The following is a 23,861-nucleotide window of genomic DNA, read 5'->3' as shown; positions in this document are numbered from 1 at the left end:
GCGAGAATCTCGGAGGACGGCCCACACAATGCACAGGTTCCCCACCAAGGTGAAGGCATAGCAAGTGGACAGCAAAGAGCAAAGGAGCAGGCGGGAGGCAGGCGAGAGGGATGGGAAGCCCAAGAGGACAAACCCTGCCGTCAAGCTGGTGTCGTTGGCTTGGTCCAAAGGGTGCTTCCCCTGTTGGCACAGAGCGGGGGGAAATGGTTAACTTTTGCTAGGGGAGGTTTTTAGCCTGGCCAAATGCTACACACACTGACCTCACAGTCCTCTTCTGCTTCCCCCCTCCCTGCCAATTTCCGGATGTGTGCAGGCAAGATTATATGGTTAGGGTTAAAGAAAAGCTGGCAACTGTTCAAAGAGAACAAAAGCGAAACAGGATTTGGCTAGACGTTGTGAGGATAGGACTAAGAATTGGCGGGATTAGCAATTTGAGGGGCAGGGGGAAGAAAGAGGTGGAGAATATGCATTATATATATTCATTTTCTTATTGTTCACTTCTTTTCTCTCTAATATTGTACATTGTCTATTACATATTTGTAGCAATGATATTATTAATATTATTATTATTATTATCTGTGCTTTTTTTCTGGAAAAAGGTAGGGGAACTCACCACAAAGTTTGTTTGTTTATTGCAGTGGCTAAATGTAAGATGTGATTAATAAACTCAAGCCGTCAATGATCTGGATTAGAAATGGCCACAACTATATTGATTACAGATATAGGTGGATTTTTGGCTCAGGCATTGGGTGTATATCTGTTCCAGCGCCCCCAGACAAAAAAATTAATAATATTTAATTTAAAAAAGGGAAGGGAACTCAGTTCTCTTGAGTTCCTGCTCCCCTCCCCCCAATTATTATCATCTTCATCGCCATCTTACCATTATAGTTGGTTGATTGCCTCTGATTTTAACATTTTATATGTGCTAATTATATATAGACATTATAGTAAAGTGCTTTGATTTTTAAAAAATGATATAGCATATAATACAAAAAATAAATATTTCAAATACATCCGTACATTAAACTAAATAATAGTAAAAAGCAGAAAATGTTTGAACTTGTATGGAAGGTGGGAACTGCCTTCAACATTCTTTTTAAAATTTTCATTCATAACAACATTTTCTTGCCACATTTTAGCTCTAAAAGGGGTCCTGAAAGTGACTGAAAATGAACTAATTCTGAGAAGAATTAAAGTTTCAGTTGCTATTACACAAATCTGAGATTGCTTCTGTTGCTGTTGCGGTTTTAAACTTGCATGGTGATATTCGGACAGGTCAGTTTGTTTAATTAGTTTACTGAATCACTTCCTACAACAGAATGTCCCAAAGTGATTTTCCAGAATAGATTGCAACAATAAATTACAGCAATATAGTAAAGAACTACATAAACATATTAAAAGGATAATCAGAATTTTAAAAAAATTACTTATGAAATCTGAGGCAAAAGAAACATAGGCAATGCTGGCATTAGATGTCAGGTGAATGCTGATTTTTTAAAAAATACCTAATTTTCAAGAAAACAGAATTCTCTATTTGTCCGTCTGATGATGATGATGATTATTATTATTAATTGAATTTATGTTTGTCTGTGTTTTTCTCTCACAAACACTCACACACATACACACAGAGCATTTTCAATGTTTCCAGAAATTTTACTTCTTTCTTTGAGAACATGCTATTTAGTTAATAAGATATTATTATTATTATTATTATTATTATTATTATTATTATTATTATTATTATTAGGCCCCCATTCTGCTTATTCTCAGAACAACCCTGTGAGGGAGTTTGAGGCAGTGACTGGCCCAGAGTCACTTAGCAGGGTTTGTGACTAAGCAGAGATTTGTCAGGCCTGCTGGAGGCGGTGGCCGGCTGGGCCTTGGAGTTCCCTAACCTATTGGTATTAGGGGACTTCAACATCCATGCTGATGCCACTCCCTCCTCACAAGCTCTGGACCTGGTGTCTTCCATGGCGACACTAGGGCTCTCCCAGTTTGTTTCGGGCCCCACACATCAAGCAGGCCACACGCTGGATTTGATCTTTGGCGTCGGTATAGATGTGATCATGTTTCCTTCGATGAAGGTGCCATGGTCTGATCACTACGCTCTGAAAGCCAGGATTGACGTTCCACCCCCACCCTGCTTGGGTGGCGAGCCGATTTGGGCTCGCCCGCGGAGGCTGATGGACCCTGATAGATTCCGTCAAGCCTTGCGGGACCTTGCTCCCCCTGGCGACTCATTGACTGAGCTTGTTGAGGGCTGGAATACCCAGCTCCTGGCAGCCATCAATGAGATCGCACCTAAGCGCCCTCTGCGACCCCGCAGAAACCGGGCTCCCTGGTTTACCGAGGAGCTCCGGAAAATGAAGCGGGACCTCAGACGGCTAGAGCGAGTATGGCGGGGTGCCCGTGACGGAGCTTCAAGAACATCCTATAGAGTTTTTATGAAAACCTATGAGATGGCAGTGAAGGCCGCTAAGAAGTCCTACTTCTCGGCCTCCATTGCATCCGCTAGCTCTCGCCCGGCGCAATTATTTAGTATAATTCGGTCTTTAACGTCCCTCGAAGGACAGCCAAATTTAAATAATAATTGGACACACAGCTGTGAGGCATTTGCGAGCTTTTTTGCGGAGAAGGTCCTGTTGCTCCGCCATGACCTCCCCGCCAATTTCGATACAATAAAGGAACTGGAGGCCCCTCGACTGTCCTCGGGTCCAGTATTGGACCACTTTGACCGGATATCCCCAGCCGATGTGGACAGACTCCTCCGAGCTGGAAAGCCCACCACTTGTCCTCTCGACCCGTGCCCGTCCTGGCTGATTAGAGCGTGTCCAGACGAGGTGCGGGGCCCCCTGGGGGATATCATCAATTTGTCCCTTGGCACCGGGACATTCCCAGGGGAACTGAAGGAGGCAGTGGTGCGCCCGCTTTTAAAGAAAACATCATTAGATCCCTTAGATCTATCCAATTACCGCCCGGTTTCGAATCTTCCATTCCTGGGTAAGGTGATTGAGAGAGCGGTTGCGGAACAGCTTGGTAGGTTTCTGGATGAAACATCGGCTCTGGATCCATTCCAGTCCGGCTTCCGCGCTGGTCATGGGACCGAGACGGCTCTGGTCGCCTTAACAGATGATCTCCGTAGGCAGCTGGATCAAGGCGGGTCGGGGCTGCTGATTCTTCTAGACCTGTCAGCAGCCTTCGACATGGTCGATCACGAACTCCTGGACCACCGCCTTGCCGACGTGGGGATCCAGGGCACAGCCCTTCAATGGCTGCGCTCGTTTCTCTCTGGTCGGGGACAGAGGGTGGCCCTTGGGGGGGAATTGTCATCCCGCCACTCCTTGGTGTGTGGAGTGCCTCAGGGTGCGATTCTCTCCCCGATGCTTTTTAACATCTTTATGCGCCCCCTTGCCCAGCTTGTCCGGAGTTTTGGGCTGGGCTGCCATCAGTATGCTGATGACACCCAACTCTATCTGTTGATGGATGGCCATCCTGACTCGGCCCCAGACACACTGATCAGATGCTTGGAAGCTGTGGCTGGATGGTTACATGGGAGCCGGTTGAAGTTAAATCCTTCGAAGACAGAGGTCCTCTGGCTGGGACGGGACGATATGAGATTGAGGGGGCAACTCCCTTCTCTTGCGGGGGTGCAATTAGTGCCAGCACCGTCCGTTAAGAGTTTGGGTGTAATCTTCGATACCTCCCTCTCCATGGAGGCGCAGATTGCAGCTATAACAAAGGCGGCATTTTTTCATCTCCGCCAAGCTAAGCAGTTGGCTCCTTACCTCTCTCGCCCTGACCTAGCCACTGTGATCCACGCGACGGTCACCTCCAGACTGGATTATTGTAACTCGCTCTACGTGGGGCTGCCCTTGAGACTGACCCAGAAACTCCAGCGGGTGCAGAATGCCGCAGCGAGACTCCTTACGGGGTCTTCGCTGCGAGATCACATTCATCCGGTGCTATACCAGCTGCACTGGCTCCCGGTGGAGTACAGGATCAGGTTTAAGGTGCTGGTTTTAACCTTTAAAGCCCTATACGGCCTAGGACCCTCGTACCTACGGGACCGTCTCTCCTGGTATGCCCCACAGAGGAACTTACGGTCTTCAAATAAAAACATCTTGAAGGTCCCAGGCCACAGAGAGGTTAGGCTGGCCTCAACTAGAGCCAGAGCTTTTTCGACTGCGGCTCCAACCTGGTGGAATGCCCTGTCGCAAGAGACAAGGGCCCTGCAGGACTTGACATCTTTTCGCAGGGCCTGTAAGACAGAGCTGTTCCACCAGGCCTTTGGTCAGGGCGCAGCCTGACTCCCTCCTTTGGCAATCTCTACAAAGTTTTAGTCTATGGTTGCCATCAATTTGTATTTTAATTAATTTTTAGAATGTATTTATAATGTTGTACTGTTTTAGTGTTGTTAGCCGCCCTGAGCCCGGCTTCGGCTGGGGAGGGCGGGATATAAATAAAATTTATTATTATTATTATTATTATTTGAAGCTGGGGTCCATACATTTCAAGCACTCTTATGCCACTTTGAGAATCATGGCTTCCCCCAAAGAATCCTGGGAACTGTAGTTCATTAAAGGTAAAGGTAAAGGGACCCCTGACAGTAAAGTCCAGACGTGAACAACTCTGGGGTTGCGGTGCTCATCTCGCTTTACAGGCCAAGGGAGACAGCGTTTGTCCACTCCGCAGACAGTTTTTCCGGGTCATGTGCTCAGCATGACTAAGCTGCTTCTGCTCAATGGAACACTGACACCAGAGCAGTGCACGGAAATGCTGCTTACCTTCCTGCTGGAGTGGTACCTATTAATCTACCTGAACTTTTGGCGTGTTTTCGAACTGCTAGGTTGGCAGGAGCTCACTCCGTTGTGGGGATTCGAACCGCCGACCTTCTGATCGGCAAGCCCAAGGCTCAGTGGTTTAGACCACAGAGCCACCCTCGTAGTTCATTAAATGTCCCCAAAGCTGCTAGGAGCTGTCACAGAACTACATTTCCCAGCACCCTCAGCAAACTACAGGTCCCAGGATTATTATTATGCTCCACATCCCACTTCCCAAGCCATGATATGCAATCTTATCTTTTGGGATAAGATTTTGGGGCCATTCTGTCAAAGACAACCCCAAACACGTTTCCTCCCTTGATCAGAATCTTCAGGGAGGAACCATAGCTGACTGACAGAGAACTTGCAGAAAGAACCAGCTTCCCTTCCTGATATCTCTAGTTAAAATGATCTGGTGCGGGTGCTAGGAAGGATCTCTGACCGGACCCTGCAGAACTGCTGCCAATCAGAATAAGCAATACTTCGCTAAATGGGCAATATAGTCTAAAAGGTAAAGGTACCCCTGCCCGTATGGGCCAGTCTTGCCAGACTCTGGGGTTGTGCGCCCATCTCACTCAAGAGGCCGGGGGCCAGCGCTATCCAGAGACACTTCCGGGTCACGTGGCCAGTGTGACATCGCTGCTCTGGCGAGCCAGAGCCGCACACGGAAACGCTGTTTACCTTCCCGCTATAAAGCGGTCCCTATTTATCTACTTGCACCCAGGGGTGCTTTCGAACTGCTAGGTTGGCAGGCGCTGGGACCGAGCGACGGGAGCGCACCCCGCCGCGGGGATTCGAACTGCCGACCTTGCCGACCCCAGCCCTAGGCGCTGGGGCTTTTACCCACAGCGCCACCCGCGTCCCTGCAATATAGTCTAATCTGGATTAAATCAGATCCCTATGCCTTTGTACACAGAGGACACAAAAAGGCTATTTCATGTATAATGAAGATTTATCTTGTCATCTTATCTTATTGCAGTATCTGGTTTGACTGCTATTGCCAGACTACTTTATATTTACAAATATAACTGAAAAGCAATACTCAGCTGAGGACAAGGAAGAAATATTTAACAAAATTCCTTACCGCATGTTTGGGCAGATTCAAGGACGACATCTGTCATGTTAATTTGTTAAATTCAGATCTAGTGCATGGGAAAACTGGAAGCGGAAGGGGGAAAGTAGCAATCAATTGAATTACACACATACACATTTGCATATGATTATAGCAAGAAACGCACAATGCATTAATTTGCATTTTACTGTTGTCAAACATGCACTGAGCTTAGGATCTAGGCAAACCTTCTCAAGTTTACAACTTCAGTAAAGACTAGGCTTATAAGGACCAGTGGTCTGTAGATTTTGTTGTTGTTGTTTAAGTCGTTTAGTCGTGTCCGACTCTTCGTGACCCCATGGACCAGAGCACACCAGCAAAGCTAAGCAAGTTTCAGTTGGGTGTGTGCCTGGATGGGATCTGAGAAACCAGGGTTCAGATCCCTATTTGGCCATTAAGCTCCTTGGGTGACCTTCGGTTGGTCACCAGCTCTCAGCCTAAGATACCTCACAGGGTTGTTGTGAGGATAACATGAAGAGAGGGAGAATCATGTGAGCTCCTTGGAGCAAATAAATGCAAAAAATGAAAGACTACTACTACTATTACTACCACTAAAAATGATGGAACCCAAGCTGTGATTCCTCCATTAGAAGTAATTCCTGCATAGCAGAGGGTTGGACTAGATGACCCTTTGGGTCCCTTCCAGCTCTACAATTCTATGGCTACGTGGATGAAAAATAGGGCATGAAAATAAACAGGCTTTATATATGCATCACTGGAGCTTTCTATCCCTCTCCCCTGTCTTCAGAATTTCAAGCAATGCTCAGATGCAGGCACAACTAATAATTCTGTTTACAGTTCTGGCAGACGAAAAGTGAAAGATCTTCTAGGTCAGAGAAGTGGAATTCCTCCAGAGTCCATTATTTTATGTTGCTTCCATGAAGGACAGTAGGGTACAGTGGTTAGAATAGGGAAGACCCCCTTCCCTCTCCACCTTGTTCTGCAGAATAGCTTCCTACTTAGGCTGAGGGCTTTGGACAGAGGGAGAGTGCAAACAAGCAAACATACCTTACCTTTCCCGAATACTTCTCTGCTAGCATGACCCCGTCTTTAGTTCCAAAGAAGTGGCCGGTGAAAGGAGGCTGTTATGTAAAGCTCCTCAGACCAGAGCCTCAGGGGACCCTTATCTCCAGAGGGTGATGGAGAAGCAAAGATCTGGATAGTGACAGTCGCTTTAGCAGAACTGTGCTAATATTCCGCAGGTGAGCTGAGGAGGAAAGAACATTATATGCTTGCTGGAGAGAAACCAGGGAGGATTTCTCCAGATTTGGAGCATTTACCAATTGACATTTGGAGTTGCTGCTATAATGGCTTTTTTGCAGTAGGCATGGCTTCTTTTTGACTGTTCAAAAATGTAAAAATAAAAGCCAAACAATGGGATATTATTATTTTCCCCATCAAAGGTGGTTGTGGAGTGTGCTATGTTCCCATGTCTTTTATTGAGGGACTTACAGTGGTTTTTCTTATCAGCAGAACTTATATTGGCCACCCAATGACAGGTGGGTGGGACAACTCACCCATCAATCACATGGCACCATCACGATAGCACAAGATTGATATGTTCTGCCCACCTTTCAAATTTCTTTGCACTGGTTGTTGAGCACTTGGGAACCAAAGTACAAAGGGTATTACCAGTGATGTGTGTGGTATTTTGGGAAATGTCAAGCCTAGGGCTGGGGAAATGCTTCTTTCTCCTGCCCATCACCTGGTTCTAGACATCTGCTGTGCAAAAGAGTTCTCCCTCACACAGCCAATGCCTGCCAAAGCCAGGTTTCTTTCTCCCTCTGCCATCAGCTGATGGGAGACAGAAATAAGTCTGCCGTTTGCTGGCATCCTAAAAACAATTGCAGCATAAACATTTCACACAATAAGGCAGGGGAGGCCAATTTCTTAGAGTAAATATTGTTGTGCACCACCCCATTCTCTGAGCGGTGCAAGATTCCAATGATCCCAGGCGCTTACCTAGGGTTCGTTTTTCCCTTTGGAAATGAGGCACAGCAGAGACTGTGGTGTCTTTATGATATATGGTTTATTTACACATATAGACCACCTGATCCTACAATGGAGGGGTTCACAGTATTAACAGCCCAAGAAGGCCTTATTTCTTCCAGAGCCACAGCCTTGGATTCCAGCAGAAATCAGACTGTCTTTCCAGCTTGCTGCTTTTCATCTAGCTCACATCACAGCAAGTCTCAACTCCCAGCTCTGACTTTATTCTTCTAACTATCCGCAAGTTGAGGGAGGGGCCCCAGCCATTTGCCATCTCACACAGAGTCCTTATTGGCCCCTTAATGGCCCATCACCATTCATGTTCTTCTCAATGGCCCATCACCCAGGCGATCGTCTGACCAAGAAGCTAGCCTGGCTTATATTTTAACATTTGCTGGATCCAGGGGTTAGAAGTCTCTCGGCATACAGTTTACCGCCCCTCCCAAACTCATAACACTACCCATTCCCAAGAACAAGGCATCTGTCCCCAGATGTACAAACAAGCAGCAAAATACAACTTCCCTATAGAAAAATAACGAATTGGCAAAGGCAATTAGAACACACATAATCAAAAACCAATAATAAAACACAATTACACTTTTAACACCATATTATTCCTTTCAGGTAAGTTTCCAGTCCACCAGGATCTCTTCCAGCCTCCCTCCTTCTCCTTGTGCACACTCCTGTTCACAGTTCTGCACCCCAAAGCAAATTACCCAGTCTCCCTCATTTGGCATCCCCCAAAGATAAGTTTCAACATGTCTAAGCCAGAATACAGCATTATCCAAAGACCTCGATCATTCTTTCCCTTGTGCCACTGCAGCATGAAGCAGCTGTCAGAAACACACACATTTATCTGAACAATTTCTAGAAATCATTAAACAGTTCCCATCACCACAAAAGCCTATTTTCTGTATTGTTAGGAGTTTGAATCTTTTCCAGGCCTGTGATCCTGTATCCAGTGAGGGTTAGACTCCAGTAGAAGAGGTTGCTGAACCGGTTGGACAAATTTATTTGTAAAACAGTGGCCTTAGCTGGCCACTTAAGTGTCCTCTTCAGTATCTCAAAGAACGGCCAAGGTTACAATGGAGAACTGGGGTGAAGTGGGTTGGGTAGAACATATAAAGGGCCATAGAACATAGAAAAGCAACAATTTATAATCTACACTGATATTCCTTTTCAATGAGAAGCAGAAACACCAGTAAGAAACTGCAGTTAAAAGGGGAATACTAAAAACCAATGCAGAAAGCTGATTTTTTTTTAGCAGATTTATAAAATGGGTACCAAGTGGTGTACACATGAAATTGGAGCTAAAACATGACCCAAGTCCACAGTCGAGATAAAAACAAATGTACATAAAAAACATCATTGCCTTAAAAAACATTGATAAAATGAATCAAATGTTTAAAACAGATATTCAAGCATCTCTTTGGTTAGTTACTGTTGGCAATGAGGTTAGTAATAGCAAGCTAATGGATTTGGGGTGGGGGGAGGAATATTAATTGCCACATGGTATAAGAAAGTATGGCAGTTAGCTTTGATAGAAAAATGACTAGCAAATTAAACAACAGACTGGCATACTTTTATTAGGCAAAGAGGACAGGGCAGAACCTCCCTCATACTACAAAATTTACTGGCTAGCATAATTTTAAACCATAATTTGTTTATTCACTTGGATAAGTGGCCAGAAACACATTATTTTAGGGTGTACTGGCCGCATGGCTATCTGTAATCTCATCTCCTGGGGAGGGTTGGGGTTGTTGTATGAGAAAATAAAAACAATGAACAAGATATAGGGTATGTCCATTATATTCCAACCATTGGCTTGGATGCTAACCATAGCTGTAACATTCTTTCCTCCTCAGAATCTCTGATTCACTTGGTTTATTTGGTGTTGCATTTGTAGCCCAATTTCCAGGAGGCTTAGAAACAGCATTTTACCCTTACAACAAGCGTTGTGCAGTAGGGTACGCAGAGGGAGAATCACTTGCTTCCTGAGAACTGCACTTGAGGTCTTCAGCATCCCTGAAGCAATGTCCTCTTCAGTGCCGCTATCATCTCCTTGTTCCGCAAGCTGTAGATGAGAGGGTTGAGCAGAGGGGTTACCACAGAGTAGAAGAGAGTCACCGCCTTATTGCTCCCTCCTGAAGATTCTGGGTTGACATAGGTGACCATGACGGAGCCGTAGAACAAGCTGACCACCGCCAGGTGGGAGGTGCAGGTGGAAAACGCTTTGTGTCGGCCTGCGGCGGAAGGGAGCTTCAGTACCTTCTGCAGAACAGTGCCATAGGAGGCTACAATGAAGAGGAAGGTTGTGAAGATGATGAGGGAGCTGAGGACGTAGCAGGACATCTGTGTGAGGGGTGCTGGGCTGCAGGAGACAGCTAGAAGTGGGCCTGGGTCGCAGACAAAATGATCCAGGATGTTGGGGCCACAAAAGGGGAGCTGGGAAATGAGGATGATGGGCACCAGAAACCACAGGAAACCAGAGATCCAGCAACAAGCTGATAAGGTGCTGCAAAACTGGGGAGACATGAGCATTGGGTAGCGCAGTGGGTGGCAGATGGCCAGGTACCGGTCTAAGGCCATGCTGGAGAGGCATAAACACTCCGTTGCCCCCATGGAGAAGAAGAAATAGAACTGCAAGAAGCAGTCACGGAAGGAGATGATCCCTGGAGGAGAGGCCATGTCGATGAGCATCCGAGGTACCGTGGAGGTGACGTAGCACATTTCCAGTCCGGAGAAGTTGCCCAGCAGGATGTACATGGGCATGCGGGACAAACGGGTGTCCCTGAGCACAGTCCACAGTATGCTGAGGTTCCCCAGTAGGGTGAAAGCGTAGCTGGCGGAAAGGAAGGAGCACAGGAGCAAGCGGAATGCGGGCGAGAGGGAGGGGAAGCCCAGGAGAACAAATTCAGTCACTTTCCGGTTGGTGGCGTTGGACAGATCCATTTGCCGCTCCTGTAGATGCACAACACCATTGTGAAGAACAGGTTATAAATTGTATTAAGTAAGTAGGTAAATAAATAAATAAATCTGTGGATTTGGAGTCTATTCTTATGGGCCTTTCCTTCTTCAGTTCATATGTCTCTCCTCTTTCCCCATGTTTCAACAAACCTAGTTCATCCTGTCTCCAGTGTTCGTGTCCATCTCATGTCTAAGCATATTACACCAAGCTACAAGGAAGCTTAAAAAGCATTGTAAGGGAATGGGTGGCAGTGGGAAAGGGTCACATTGAGGAAGAGAGCCACAAATATCTAATTTTTTTAAAAGGGGGACTGAGGGAGCAGTTTCCCTATAGGTGGTGGTGTCCCCAACACATGTATCTGTGCACTGATAAAATACTGCAAGAACAGCCCACATTAGAATTATTAGCTTTTATTGTAAATTAATCAATGCCCCAGGTTCCCTACTAGCCAGGCAAGCCTTTTTAACGTGTTCTCAAAGCAATAAATGGTCCAAGGCCATGGTGACTATTACTGCACGCTACTCTCTCCCAGATCTTGACTCGCTGTCCTCTTGGGACAAACATAAAATCCGGGCCTGGATTCTTACAAGAGACGAGGCCATGGACCGGGCACAGTCCACCTCAGCTCGCCTCTCCATGTGGCTCCCTAAAGTGAAAGTGGTAAGATCACTTGCCAACTACTTGATAGACCTGACGGAGCCCAATTTGAGAAGAGCGTTTACTATGGTCCGCTTCCATTCTATACCCACGACCTTCCTGCAGGGGATTTACTCTAAGGCCCCTATTACCCAGCGTCTATGTCCATGTACAATGAATGAAGTAGAGGACTTCATACATTTCTTTTTCTACTGCCCTATTTATGAGCCAATAAGATCTAAGCTCCTCCTTTTGATCCCGTCCACCATTACATCTAAGGAAGACTGTTTGAAATCGCTTCTTGTGGACGCAAATCCCCAAATTTCACGTGGGGTGGCAATCTTCATAGTGCAGGCTCTGAAACTCAGGGCTACTCTGACAGGGTAGCGTGCCCTAGACCTGGACCTGTTTTAATTCTTTTATTACTTTTAACTCAATGTGCTGAGTCTGTTCTGGGGCCATTTTGTGCTTTATATATATCCGCATATTAGTTTTTGGCGCTGGCTACTATATCTTTGCATTATTGTCTTCGGGTAACTTAAATGTCACTACGCCAGCCAAATCGCCTGAATTTTGCTTGGTTGCTTGTCACTAGTTTGTCTTTTTTTTTTTTTTGTATTGTCTTATTTTGCTATGGCTGTTTGCTAATGCAATAAAGGTTTGATTTAATGTGATTTACTGCAAGAACAATAGCCTCTAATCCACCTGGTCTAGGGAACCACCCACTAACACGGCCTCACTCTTATCTGGATTGAGTTTCAGTTTGTTGGCTCTCACCCAGTCCAGCACTCAATCACAAATGCCATATAATCCCTTCACTTTTGTGCTGAAATTTTTATTTGGATGGTCCATCTGCAGGTGGGAACATGTTCATTTTTTAAATCTATGCACAACAACCCTTAGTATAATTTTATTAATATCAAGTTATAAAGCTCCTCCTTTCAGACCCACCACTTCAAGCATGCCTAGGCACCCATGTCTTCCAAACCATTTGTTGTGAAGACAATGCTGTGGAGCTGCACAGCCATTTGGAAAGGGAGCTATTTGAAAGAAAAACCAACGTGAAATTAAAGGCTCACCTGGTCCACAGCTACTGCCTCCCAGTTCCAGATGACATCGAGTTCTGGAGATGTCATCTTGAGAAGAAGGCTGATGTCTTGAAATCATAGGATGAAGCCACAGTGGAACGTTATCTCCAGAGTGCAGCACAAAAACAGACCTGTATTTTTTAATTGCCCTGTTTACGAGAGCATATTTATCAAGTGATACACAGGAGAGTTATGAAAATAGGGTCTCCCTGGCAGCAGCGTACTGTGGGTTGCTGGTGCCCAGGTTGGGCAAGCCGCTCCCCACTGGAGCCAAGTGGGGGCATGCTGAGTAGCAAGCCTACCCATGCTAGAGGGAGCCCAGCAGGCCACAGCAACCCATGGCAGGTGAATCCCCCCAATGCCCATGCAGAGGAGCGCTGGACCGGGCCATGCTGGGGTTGCCCCTTGCCCGCCTTCCTCCATCCATGCCTGCTCACTGTGGGCCTGGGTTGCTCTGCTGCCTTTGCCAGGGCAAGAGGGGGATTCTCACAGAAGCTGGCCCCTGCCTGCCAGAATTGTGCACCTGGGGCCATGGCCCCCCTGCCCCATGCTATGCCACTGCTCTCTGGGCCCCTAGTTCAAGGAATGTTACCAAATGGCAATCCCAGTAATTTCCCCCCTACCCCTAGGGTGAATGTAAACGAGAGAGACAGAGAGAGAGAAGGAAGAAAAGAGAAGCTTCAGTTTCGAGACACACTGAGAAAGAGGCAGTGAGTGAGCTTTCCCAGAAGAATAGAATGGTATAATCCGAACGGTTCCTATGGGTTCTGTAGTCTGACCGCCCTTGCTTTGAACTCTGGAATGCGAACGGCATCCTTTAGGGTGCTACTACAGATATTCTTATACGAGACAGTAGATTTGCTGTTTGGAGGAGTGCATATGAAGACAGCCTCTGCCAAATTGAGCAGAAGAAGAAGAAGAAGAGTTTGGATTTGATATCCCGCTTTATCACTACCCGAAGGAGTCTCAAAGCGGCTAACATTCTCCTTTCCCTTCCTCCCCCACAACAAACACTCTGTGAGGTGAGTGGGGCTGAGAGACTTCAGAGAAGTGTGACTGGCCCAAGGTCACCCAGCAGCTGCATGTGGAGGAGCAGGGAAGCGAACCCAGTTCACCAGATTACGAATTTACTGCTCTTAACCACTACACCACACTGGCAGATAAAATCAATAGTGGGTCCAACAGTCAAGAAGGTGGTTTCTGCATGTGCTATAGAGGGAAATGAGGGGCAGGTGAGGTTCATCAGCCTTTCCATCTCCCATCTAGGAGAAGGAAAATTCTGATACTAAAGCTCTGTTGCCTTGCAGGACATCCTCAGCAGAGGAAAAGGCTAAGGAGCAAACCCAACACAATTCTGGAGTCCCTAAGACTGTTGGATGGCACCTTGTACACCTCCTTCCGGCAACTTCTTCAGCCCCGCTGGTGCCAAATGTATTGCTCTGCTTTCCTTTGGACCACATCAGTGAGGCTGAGAGTGGGGTCTTGTTGTTTTGGCAGCCCAGGACCTCAGTACACACTGCCCAGGCATGTGCCCCAGGGACATCACTTGGGTGCTGCTGGCACAGCAGTTTGACTTCACCCCCAAAGGCACACTCCATTGTCTTGAGACAGATAGAGGCCAACAACAGAAGTGATACCTTGCTGAGAAAGGGGTGAAGTTCACCCCATGTACTTTGTTAAAGGAAAATATTATGAAAATGATGTATAGATGGTATTTGACCCCTGTAAAATTAGCAAAGATGTATCACAATTGTGATAATACATGTTGGAAATGTAAAGAAAAGGAAGGAACATTCTTTCATATGTGGTGGACCTGCTCCAAGGTGAAAGACTTCTGGGAAAAGGTTTATAATGAATTGAAAAAAATGTTGAAATATACATTTATAAAGAAACCAGAGGCCTTTCTTCTTGGAATAACAGGTTCGGAATTGCCCAAGAAAGATGTTAATCTATTTTTGTATGCCACAACTGCGGCTCGTATTTTGTTAGCTAAAAAGTGGAAAACTCAAGAATTACCAACAGTAGAAGAATGGCAGATGAAGATGATGGATTTTATGGAGCTAGCCGATCTAACCGGAAGAGTCCGCGACCAGAAGGAGGAGGAACATCGCGAAGAATGGAAAAAAATTAATGATTATTTAGTTAAATTTGTTAAGCTAAAATAACTGGAAATAGCTTCCAGATACCGTATTTTTCGCTCTATAACACGCACCAGACCATAACACGCATGTAGTTTTTAAAGGAGGAAAACAAGAAAAAAATATTCTAAACAAAACAGTGGATGTATGATTTTTGTGGTTCATGCTGTGGCCACAGACATGTGATCTGACGGTGAGTTTGGGGTAGCCCAATGCAAAAATCCTGAGGATCCATGTGGATCCATGCTAAAGTCGCCCTAAAGTCGCAGGGGCGCTGGGGGAGTGAACAGGAAGCAGGAGGAGGAGAACAATCCCTCTCACACACACAGACACACGGAGTATCAATCCTAAAGTCACAGGAGAGGCAGGGGCGCTGGGAGTGGGAAGCAAGAGAAGGAGAACGATCCCCCCCCCTCTCTCTCTCACACACACACACAGTATCAATCCTATAGTCGCAGGAGAGCGTAGGGGCTGGGAGTGGGAAGCAAGAGAAGGAGAACGATCACACACACACACACAGTATCAATCCTAAAGTCGCAGGAGAGCGCTGGGGCGCTGTGAGAGAGAACAGGAAGCAGGAGGAGGAGAACGATAGCTCAAGCACACACTCACACACACACAGCCCCTACAGTGGCTGATCCAAAATCGGACAGCAAAAAACTGCAGGCAGGGACAGAGAGCACGGGGTTGTTTTAAAGCAGCCAGCGCCGCTCTGCTTTTTTCCCTCCTCGGCTAGGCTGGCTGAAACGTTTTGCTGCTACGTAGCAGCTCAGTGAGGAGAGAGGGACAGAGAGCACGGGTTGTTTTAAAACAGCCAGCGTCGCTCTGCTTTTTCCCCTCCTCGGCTAGGCTGGCTGAAACGTTTTGCTGCTACTTAGCAGCTCAGTGGGGAGAGAGGGACAGAGAGCACGGGTTGTTTTTAAGCAGCCAGCGTCGCTCTGCTTTTTCCCCTCCTCGGCTAGGCTGGCTGAAACGTTTTGCTGCTACTTAGCAGCTCAGTGGGGAGAGAGGGACAGAGAGCACGGGTTGTTTTTAAGCAGCCAGCGTCGCTCTGCTTTTTCCCCTCCTCGGCTAGGCTGGCTGAAACGTTTTGCTGCTACTTAGCAGCTCAGTGGGGAGAGAGGGACAGAGAGCACGGGTTGTTTTTAAGCAGCCAGCGTCGCTCTGCTTTTTCCCCTCCTCGGCTAGGCTGGCTGAAACGTTTTGCTGCTACTTAGCAGCTTAGTGGGGAGAGAGGGACAGAGAGCACGGGTTGTTTTTAAGCAGCCAGCGTCGCTCTGCTTTTTCCCCTCCTCGGCTAGGCTGGCTGAAACGTTTTGCTGCTACTTAGCAGCTTAGTGGGGAGAGAGGGACAGAGAGCACGGGTTGTTTTTAAGCAGCCAGCGTCGCTCTGCTTTTTCCCCTCCTCGGCTAGGCTGGCCGAAACGTTTTGCTGCTACGTAGCAGCTCAGTGAGGAGAGAGGGACAGAGAGCACGGGTTGTTTTAAAACAGCCAGCGCCGCTCTGCTTTTTTCCCTCCTCGGCTAGGCTGGCTGAAACGTTTTGCTGCTACTTAGCAGCTCAGTGGGGAGAGAGGGACAGAGAGCACGGGTTGTTTTTAAGCAGCCAGCGTCGCTCTGCTTTTTTCCCTCCTCGGCTAGGCTGGCTGAAACGTTTTGCTGCTACGTAGCAGCTCAGTGAGGAGAGAGGGACAGAGAGCACGGGTTGTTTTAAAACAGCCAGCGCCGCTCTGCTTTTTTCCCTCCTCCCCGGCTCCGCTCGCTGACAGGAGCCGCTTACACCCGCTTTGCAGTTTCAAAGAGAGCCACGGACTGCTCACAACTGCAGCGGATTCCCCTGCCATCCGTAGGCATTCGCTCCATAACACGCACAGACATTTCCCCTTACTTTCTAGGAGGAAAAAACTGCGTGTTATAGAGCGAAAAATACGGTACTTAAAGGGCTTAGGATTGTATCTATGTTAACTGATAAAATAATATGTTTAATACAAGAAGGAGAAGATTTAAAGATGTTAATGTTTAATTTAAAGGGTATTAAAATTGGGATTTGGAAAACCGTTATAAGGATATGCAATGAAATTCAACTAAGGGGAAACGAGGAAGTCGTTTTACAAAGTAAATAACTGTTATTTTCAATAAGGATATGATTTATGTTTGTTAGGTTTTGTTTGTTTTATGTTTTTGTTTGTCATTGATATTGTAAAAACTAATAACATTTTTGCAAAAAAAAGAAGAAGTGATACCTTGCTGTGTCTGAAAAACGCAACTGTTGTTTAAAGGTTTTCAGGCAGAAGGCTGAGCCAGAGGACTTTGCAGCCATGTGGAGGACCTTTTGTTCTAAACAAATATGATTTCATTTGGAAATATCTATGATATTTTCAGATGCATCTGTTTATAATGTTCCTCCAGACATGGACTCCATGTATGATTTAGTTTTTCTATTTTGCCTCTGTGCTTTTCGGTGACTGGTGACCTTCAAAATATGGGGGGGGGGGCACGAAAGGGCTTGGCCCCAGGAATGGGCACCCGTGATCCCTGCACCTGTAGGCAGGGCTTAGAATGTCACCTGTCTAAAATCCTGGAGAGCCACTAATAGTCTGTGTAGATTCGTGCTGAGCTCAATGTATGAAATAACTGTTTCTGCATAAGGCAGCTTCCTATGTTCTTATGTTTAAACTGTTTCTTTCCCCTCCAGCAACCACCTCCGCAACCAGCCCAGTGCCACTTTTCAGTGGCGTAGCATGGGGGGTGCAGAGGGGGCCGGTCGCACCGACTGCAACATCTGGGGGGGGCGCGCTCGCACTCGAGTGCTAAAATCCACGGGTTAGGGTGCGCAAATGACTTGCCTTGCCCCGGGTGCTGACAACCCACGCTACGCCACTGCCACTTTTACCTGACTATTTATCAGCCAGTAGGATCAAGGGGTTAAGAAAATGTGTGACAGCCGTGTAGAAGACTGTGGCTATCTTAGTGAGAGCTGATTGCCTTTCTCCATGTGAAGTAAACCCCTGCCACTGAGCCACAGAAAAGTGTGACCACCACAAAGTGGAAATACATGGTGGAGAAAGCCTTCCTACAATTGCCCTGGCTAGAGGTTTCATCAGAGTGAGAAACACTGGCTCCCCTTCTCCAGGACAACATTTTTCCTGTGTGACAGGCCCAAAGTTACCCTGGCAACGTCCATTTCACAGGTCCAAGCATGTTCCTTTGATGGTCCATCAACACCTTTGTCATGCTTGAAGACTTCCATCTAAGGTGAAAAATAAGCTTAGTCTGCATTTTTACACTGCTAAGCTGTCTCTCACCCAGAGGAGGACTCCAAGCATTTAGTAATTTCTAGCAGCCAGTATATTCTAATATCCACTAACTGTTTAGAATTACAGGCGCTTGTGCACCCCCAAAACTCTAGCACCCCAAATCTGCAACACTATGTTAAAATAATATTCTGTCCCATATAGTGTTGTTCTGCAGAAGCTGTTCCACTTGTCCATCAGAAAATCTCCCTGCATACAGAAAAATAGCTTGACAGGGAGAAAACTTGACCTTGCCTTCTTTCTTGAAATGCTGTTTATCCAAGCAACTGATACTAATCTCCCTTCCCTGATGGACCTTAAGAAGACACTGAAATCCAAGCTAATATGGGAACAAACAATGGGTTGACCTTCTTGCTTCCCCTAATTACCCCCGTGGAGATCTTTAAAAACAGCCAGATGCAGGGCATTGATCTCCTCCCCACTCCCAGGGGGAGCAACTTGACCATTATTTTTATCATGGTGCTAAACTACCTCTTAGGAACGACATGATCCCAAACACAATTTACATCTGATACAGGAGAGAGCCTTGCTGAAGTGTGGATTGCCTTGCCCTGACAAAGTGGTTCATGGGCAAGAGGCAAACATTTTACCTTTAAAAGGAAGTACATGCTCATTTTTTGAAAGAAAAAACCACTGTTCTTCATGGGATAACACTGTAAAGAAATGGGTGATATCCATTTATCTAGCACATGAACAAAGACTCTACAGGACAAACCATATCTACCATGTCTCATTGTGTTATTTTATTCAGGTAGGTAGCTGTGTTGGAATGATGCACTCGAAATATATAAAAAAATAAAAAAATTGTCCAGTAGCACCTTGGAGACCAACTAAGTTTGTTCTTGGTATAAGCTTTCGTGTGCATGCACACTTCTTCAGATACACTGTATCTGAAGTGTATCTGAAGAAGTGTACTGTATCTGAAGAAGTGTGCATACACACAAAAGCTTATAACAAGACCAAACATAGTTGGTCTCCAGGGTGCTACTGGACAATTTTTTAAATTTCTAAAAATATTTTATATTGGCATTAGCAATTTTTACTCTCTCCAATTCAGTGTTTATATGAACTTTATATCATCATCAGCATCATCTAGATCTGAACAATGCCTTCAGGTTGAGTAAAAAGGGTATGTGTGTTTAGTTTGCCATGTTTCTTATTTCAAAATGTAACTAGATTTAATTTTAAAAAGTGAAATTAGGTAATTTCTCATTAAAAATGCAACAAAAATAATTTTTCTCCCCCATTCCTAAGCATAAGACACACACAACACCCCCCAAGACATGTTGTTATATAAAGGAACTGTTAATCAGTTTAATTTTGTTTATTACATAATAGATACACCAAATAATTCTGAGCCGATAATGTTTGACCCTTGCATTCTAGTTCTCAAAGGAAGAAATAAATATTATTATAGTGTCATGTGGTTGACAGGCAATGAATATTCCCCTCCCTGACCTTCTTCCCAGCTTAGTTTTTGGAACAGAGCTGGTCCAAGACATTTTGCTGCCTGTGGACGGAAAGACACACACCCCTGTCTCACACACATGACTGTCAATTTAATCTTTTTTAAATTACTGGTGACAGGACAGCATCCTCCAGTTGTCCCAGTGACAGTGGAATCATGTAGGGGGTGACACAGCCCTGGGCTCCAACATCTCACCAACACTACCTGATATCCAGCATCCATTGCCTGAAGCAGCAATCTCACTTTGCCCAGTGTTAGGGCTGGTCAATTTTTGAGGAATCTTAACTGAACATTACAATGTGGTTGAGGAGGGATGTTCATTCTTCTGGTCAAAACTAAACACACCCATGATTTCTTCAACAGACTGATTCGGTATTGCATCCTCTTTCTTCTTCTTCTTCCCACTTTTTCACTCTGTCACAATTCTGCTCCGCCATTTCTCTGTGTTCCTCAACAACCGTCCCAGTGCCTCTTTCACCTGATCATTCCTCAGGCAGTAGATCAGCGGGTTGAGAAAGGGAGTAACAGCGGTGTAGAACAACGTCACGGCTGCATTGAGATCTGACTGGCTTTCTCCACGTGGAATTAAATTGACGGCTGCTACTGACCCGTAAAAAAGTGTCACCACAATTAGATGGAATGATATTGTGGAGAAAGCCTTCCTACGATTTCCCCGGCTAGAGGCTTTCACCAGAGTAAGAATCACAACACCATAGGAGAGCACAACAAATAAGATATTGACTAAAACCCCAGAAGTCATAGAAAGCTGACAGATGAAAGGAACATTTCCTAGTGGGGGGCAGGCCAGGGACATAATCAGCCCAGGATCGCACAGCAGATTATCAATGATGTTTGGCCCACAGAAGGACAATTTGGAGATCAAGGTCACCGGGACAACATTCCACAGGAAGCCAAGGACCCAGCAAGTAGCCACCAGGGCATAGCAGGAATCCAGGGACATGATTTGTGGGTAGCGCAGTGGGTGGCAGATGGCCAAGTAGCGGTCCAAGGCCATGACTGAGAGGAAGAAGCATTCGGTGCTTCCAAGAGAAAAGAAGAGGTAGAACTGAGCCAAACAATCGTGAAAGGGGATGATTCCTCCATGAGGGGACGCCAGGTCAAAGAGCATCCGGGGCACAGTTACACTGACATAACACACTTCCAGCCAGGAGAAGTTGCTCAGCAGGACGTACATGGGAAGCCGGGATAAATGGGTGTCCAGGACCACCAGTGTGATAATCATGAGGTTCTCGGCCAAAGTGAGAATGTAGAGGGTGGTGAAAAAGACGAGAAGCAGGAAACGTTTCTGTTGCCCATCTCCAAAGCCCACCAAAATGAATTCCTGGATGGTGCTCCCATTGGCCATCTCCATCTGCAAGTGGATAATAGAACCATCAGCCCATGCCATAAGCAAGTATCAGCTGCCTGTCTCCTTGTCTGGAGGACAAAAGCTATGCAGAAATGCCTATTAGGTGGAGTGAGAGAGGGGACTGTTGTAACCCCCTTCCCATATATTTCAGATCACATTTTGCCACATATGCATCTTACAGATATGTTTTAAAACCCTGGTAGCTAAGCAAACACTGAGTTAGTTGTGTTTACCATAATGTGTGAGATTATCCATAGGGAACATAGACCTGTTTTTGTGTGTGTAGGGGGGTATTGTATAGCCATTAAATGTGAATAAAACTGCTTGAGAGAGAAGACTTTATAAAAACTTAGTTTCCTTCAAGCTCTCAAAATATATATTTGCATAATAACCAGATGTGGTAAGAGAGCATAGAACAATAGAGGTTGTTTTGATAAGCAAAAACACGTCTGAAATGCTTTCTAAATCATAGAATCATAGAATCATAGAGTTGGAAGAGACCACAAGGGCCATCGAGTCCAACCCCCTGCCAAGCAGTAAACACCATCAGAGCACTCCTGACATATGGTTGTCAAGCCTCTGCTTAAAGACCTCCAAAGAAGGAGACTCCACCACACTCCTTGGCAGCAAATTCCACTGTCAAACAGCTCTTACTGTCAGGAAGTTCTTCCTAATGTTTAGGTGGAATCTTCTTTCTTGTAGTTTGGATCCATTGCTCCGTGTCCGCTTCTCTGGAGCAGCAGAAAACAACCTTTCTCCCTCCTCTATATGACATCCTTTTATATATTTGAACATAAAGAATATTTACTTTGCAAAGTCCTACCAGCATGATCTCTCTGGCTTTGTCCAAAAGAAGAAGAGAAGAAGACAAAATATGATGAAGATTAAGATGTCAAAAGTCGCCTGCAACTTTCTCTCGGCAGACTCATATAATAAAAATGGGCCAGCCTCTACTCTTGTTCTGCTTCCCTGTGATTTTCACACACTGATTTTAGCTCTGCTCTCTGGATCAACAGGAAACAAGTCTGCTTCTTCTTTGATCTGATAGCCCTTCAGATATTTGGAGCTGAATAGTAGAGCATCTCCTTTGCATGCAGAAGGTCTCAGGTTCAATCCCCAGCTTCTTCAAGTAGGTCTGGAGAGACCCATGTTTGAAACCCTGGAGCGCAGTTGCCGGTCAGTGTGGACAATGCTGAATTAGATGGATGGTCTGACTCAGTATATGGCAGTTTCCTATGTTTTTCAAATGGCTGAGACAACTAGGAGGCTTTGCATGGCAAACAGGAGCAGGACAAAATATTCTGGAAAAGGTAGCGAGAAAATGAAATATTTACATGTCCTGTTTACATAGGATGTTGAGAAGCTGGAAGCTGTGCAGAGGAGGACAACCAAGATAACCAAGGGTCTGGAAACCAAGCCTTATGAGGAATGGTTGAAGGAACTGAGTATGTTTAACCTGGAATAGAGGAGAGGTGATAGCCATCTTCAAATATCTCAAGGGCTGTCACATGGAAGATGGAGCAAGCTTTTTCCCTCCTGCTCAGGAGGGTAGGACTCAAGTTACAAGGAAGGAGATTCCAATTAAAAACCAGAAAAAACTTTCTGCATGACAGTGGAACGGTTGGAATGGTCTCCCTTGGGAGATGGTGGACTCTCCTTCCTTGGAGGTTTTTAAGCAAAGGTTGGATAGCCATCTGTCATGATTCTATGATTCTACATGCTAACAATATCCATTAAATTTAGATTTTGTGCAGGGAAATGGGTGATCAGAATATGAAAATGCCTTACCCAGAGTGATCGTCTACCCAGCTTTCTCTTGATATGAGGGTTAAGCAGGACCACTAAATGACTTCCTTGAGATGAGGGTGTTTCCAACTGTTGTTCATAAGGAAACTAAACAATCCATTGCAGCTTTATGCAAGACAAAGGTGTTGCTACTGCTGCTTAATAAAAACTTAATTAAGATATCATTTAATTGCCAAGGTGGCTGCTGCAAGTGGTGGACTTTGGGCTCTCAAATTTCAGCAGTGCCTGTGTGCCGCCTAAAATTTGGTGCCCACTGCCTCTCATGCTCCATTCTACAACATTGTTTTGGCAACCCTGCAGTGTGGCACCCAGGGCGATTTCCCAGCAGTCACGCTATCCTAAAACCACCTCTGCTGCGAGCATTTTTCGAAAGAATTTTCCAGGGTCTGAGTTGAGGAAAGCAGGTTTAAATTAGAATCAGGAGTGCAGCTGGGAAATCTTGATTCTATGCTCTGAGGGCCTTCTTGGTAGTAGCGCCCGCCCTGTGGAACACCCTCGCATCAGATGTCAAGGAAATAAACAACTATCTGACTTTTAGAAGACATCTGAAGGCAACCCTGCATCGGGAAATTTTTAATGTCTAATGTTTTACAATTTTTTATGTGCTGTAAGCTGCCCTGAGTGGCTGGGGGAACCCAGACAGATGGGTGGGGTATTAATAATAATAATAATAATAATAATAATAATAATAATAATATTTCCCCTTACTCTTATTTCTCCCTCCCTCCCAGTGCAGAACTTTATAATAGCCTGTTTACGTTTCCTTGAAAAACCAAAATCTGAGCATTGCAAGTGTCACCCATTCAAAACCATCCCTCGATGTTCTCCTTCTTCCAACCCATCTTCCTTTGGCTTGGTAGCAGTCCCATTTCAGTACCTCAGTAGCTTTCAAACTCTCGATCTAGCCAGCTGTGGGGACATCACATGCCTTTTCCTTCTGCAATAACAGGCCATGGGATTGTTTGGGTGGTAAGAAAGTGCAGATAAAAGCTAGAATGTCTCTGATAAGTATTTGGTGGCCCTGGGGAATATGGCTCTTAAGAACATTGTCATTATTCACTGAAACACCATCTCTTTAGGGGTTTGCCTCTGCCACGGTGAAACACAGGAAATTCCTACAGGTATTTCTTGTTTACCTGGATTCTGTTTTGCTAA

General features: G+C 45.6%; 2 protein-coding genes across 2 annotated transcripts; both read right to left on the bottom strand.

Moving 5' to 3' along the window:
• Nucleotides 1–9,936: 9,936 nt before the first annotated feature.
• On the bottom strand, nucleotides 9,937–10,872 carry LOC114583286 (olfactory receptor 11G2-like). The gene has a single exon (XM_077918101.1). It carries the CDS (start codon nucleotides 10,870–10,872, stop codon nucleotides 9,937–9,939), a length of 936 nt encoding a protein of 311 aa, XP_077774227.1.
• Nucleotides 10,873–19,940: 9,068 nt separating this feature from the next.
• LOC114583287 (olfactory receptor 11G2-like) lies at nucleotides 19,941–20,939 on the bottom strand. The gene has a single exon (XM_028704623.2). The coding sequence runs from the start codon at nucleotides 20,937–20,939 to the stop codon at nucleotides 19,941–19,943; it is 999 nt and encodes a 332-aa protein (XP_028560456.2).
• Between the last annotated feature and the right edge of the window lie 2,922 nt (nucleotides 20,940–23,861).

This window comes from Podarcis muralis, chromosome 13, assembly GCF_964188315.1.
Source record: "Podarcis muralis chromosome 13, rPodMur119.hap1.1, whole genome shotgun sequence".
Taxonomy (NCBI): Eukaryota; Metazoa; Chordata; class Lepidosauria; order Squamata; family Lacertidae; genus Podarcis; species Podarcis muralis.
This window is presented reverse-complemented; position numbering and strand designations above follow the sequence as displayed.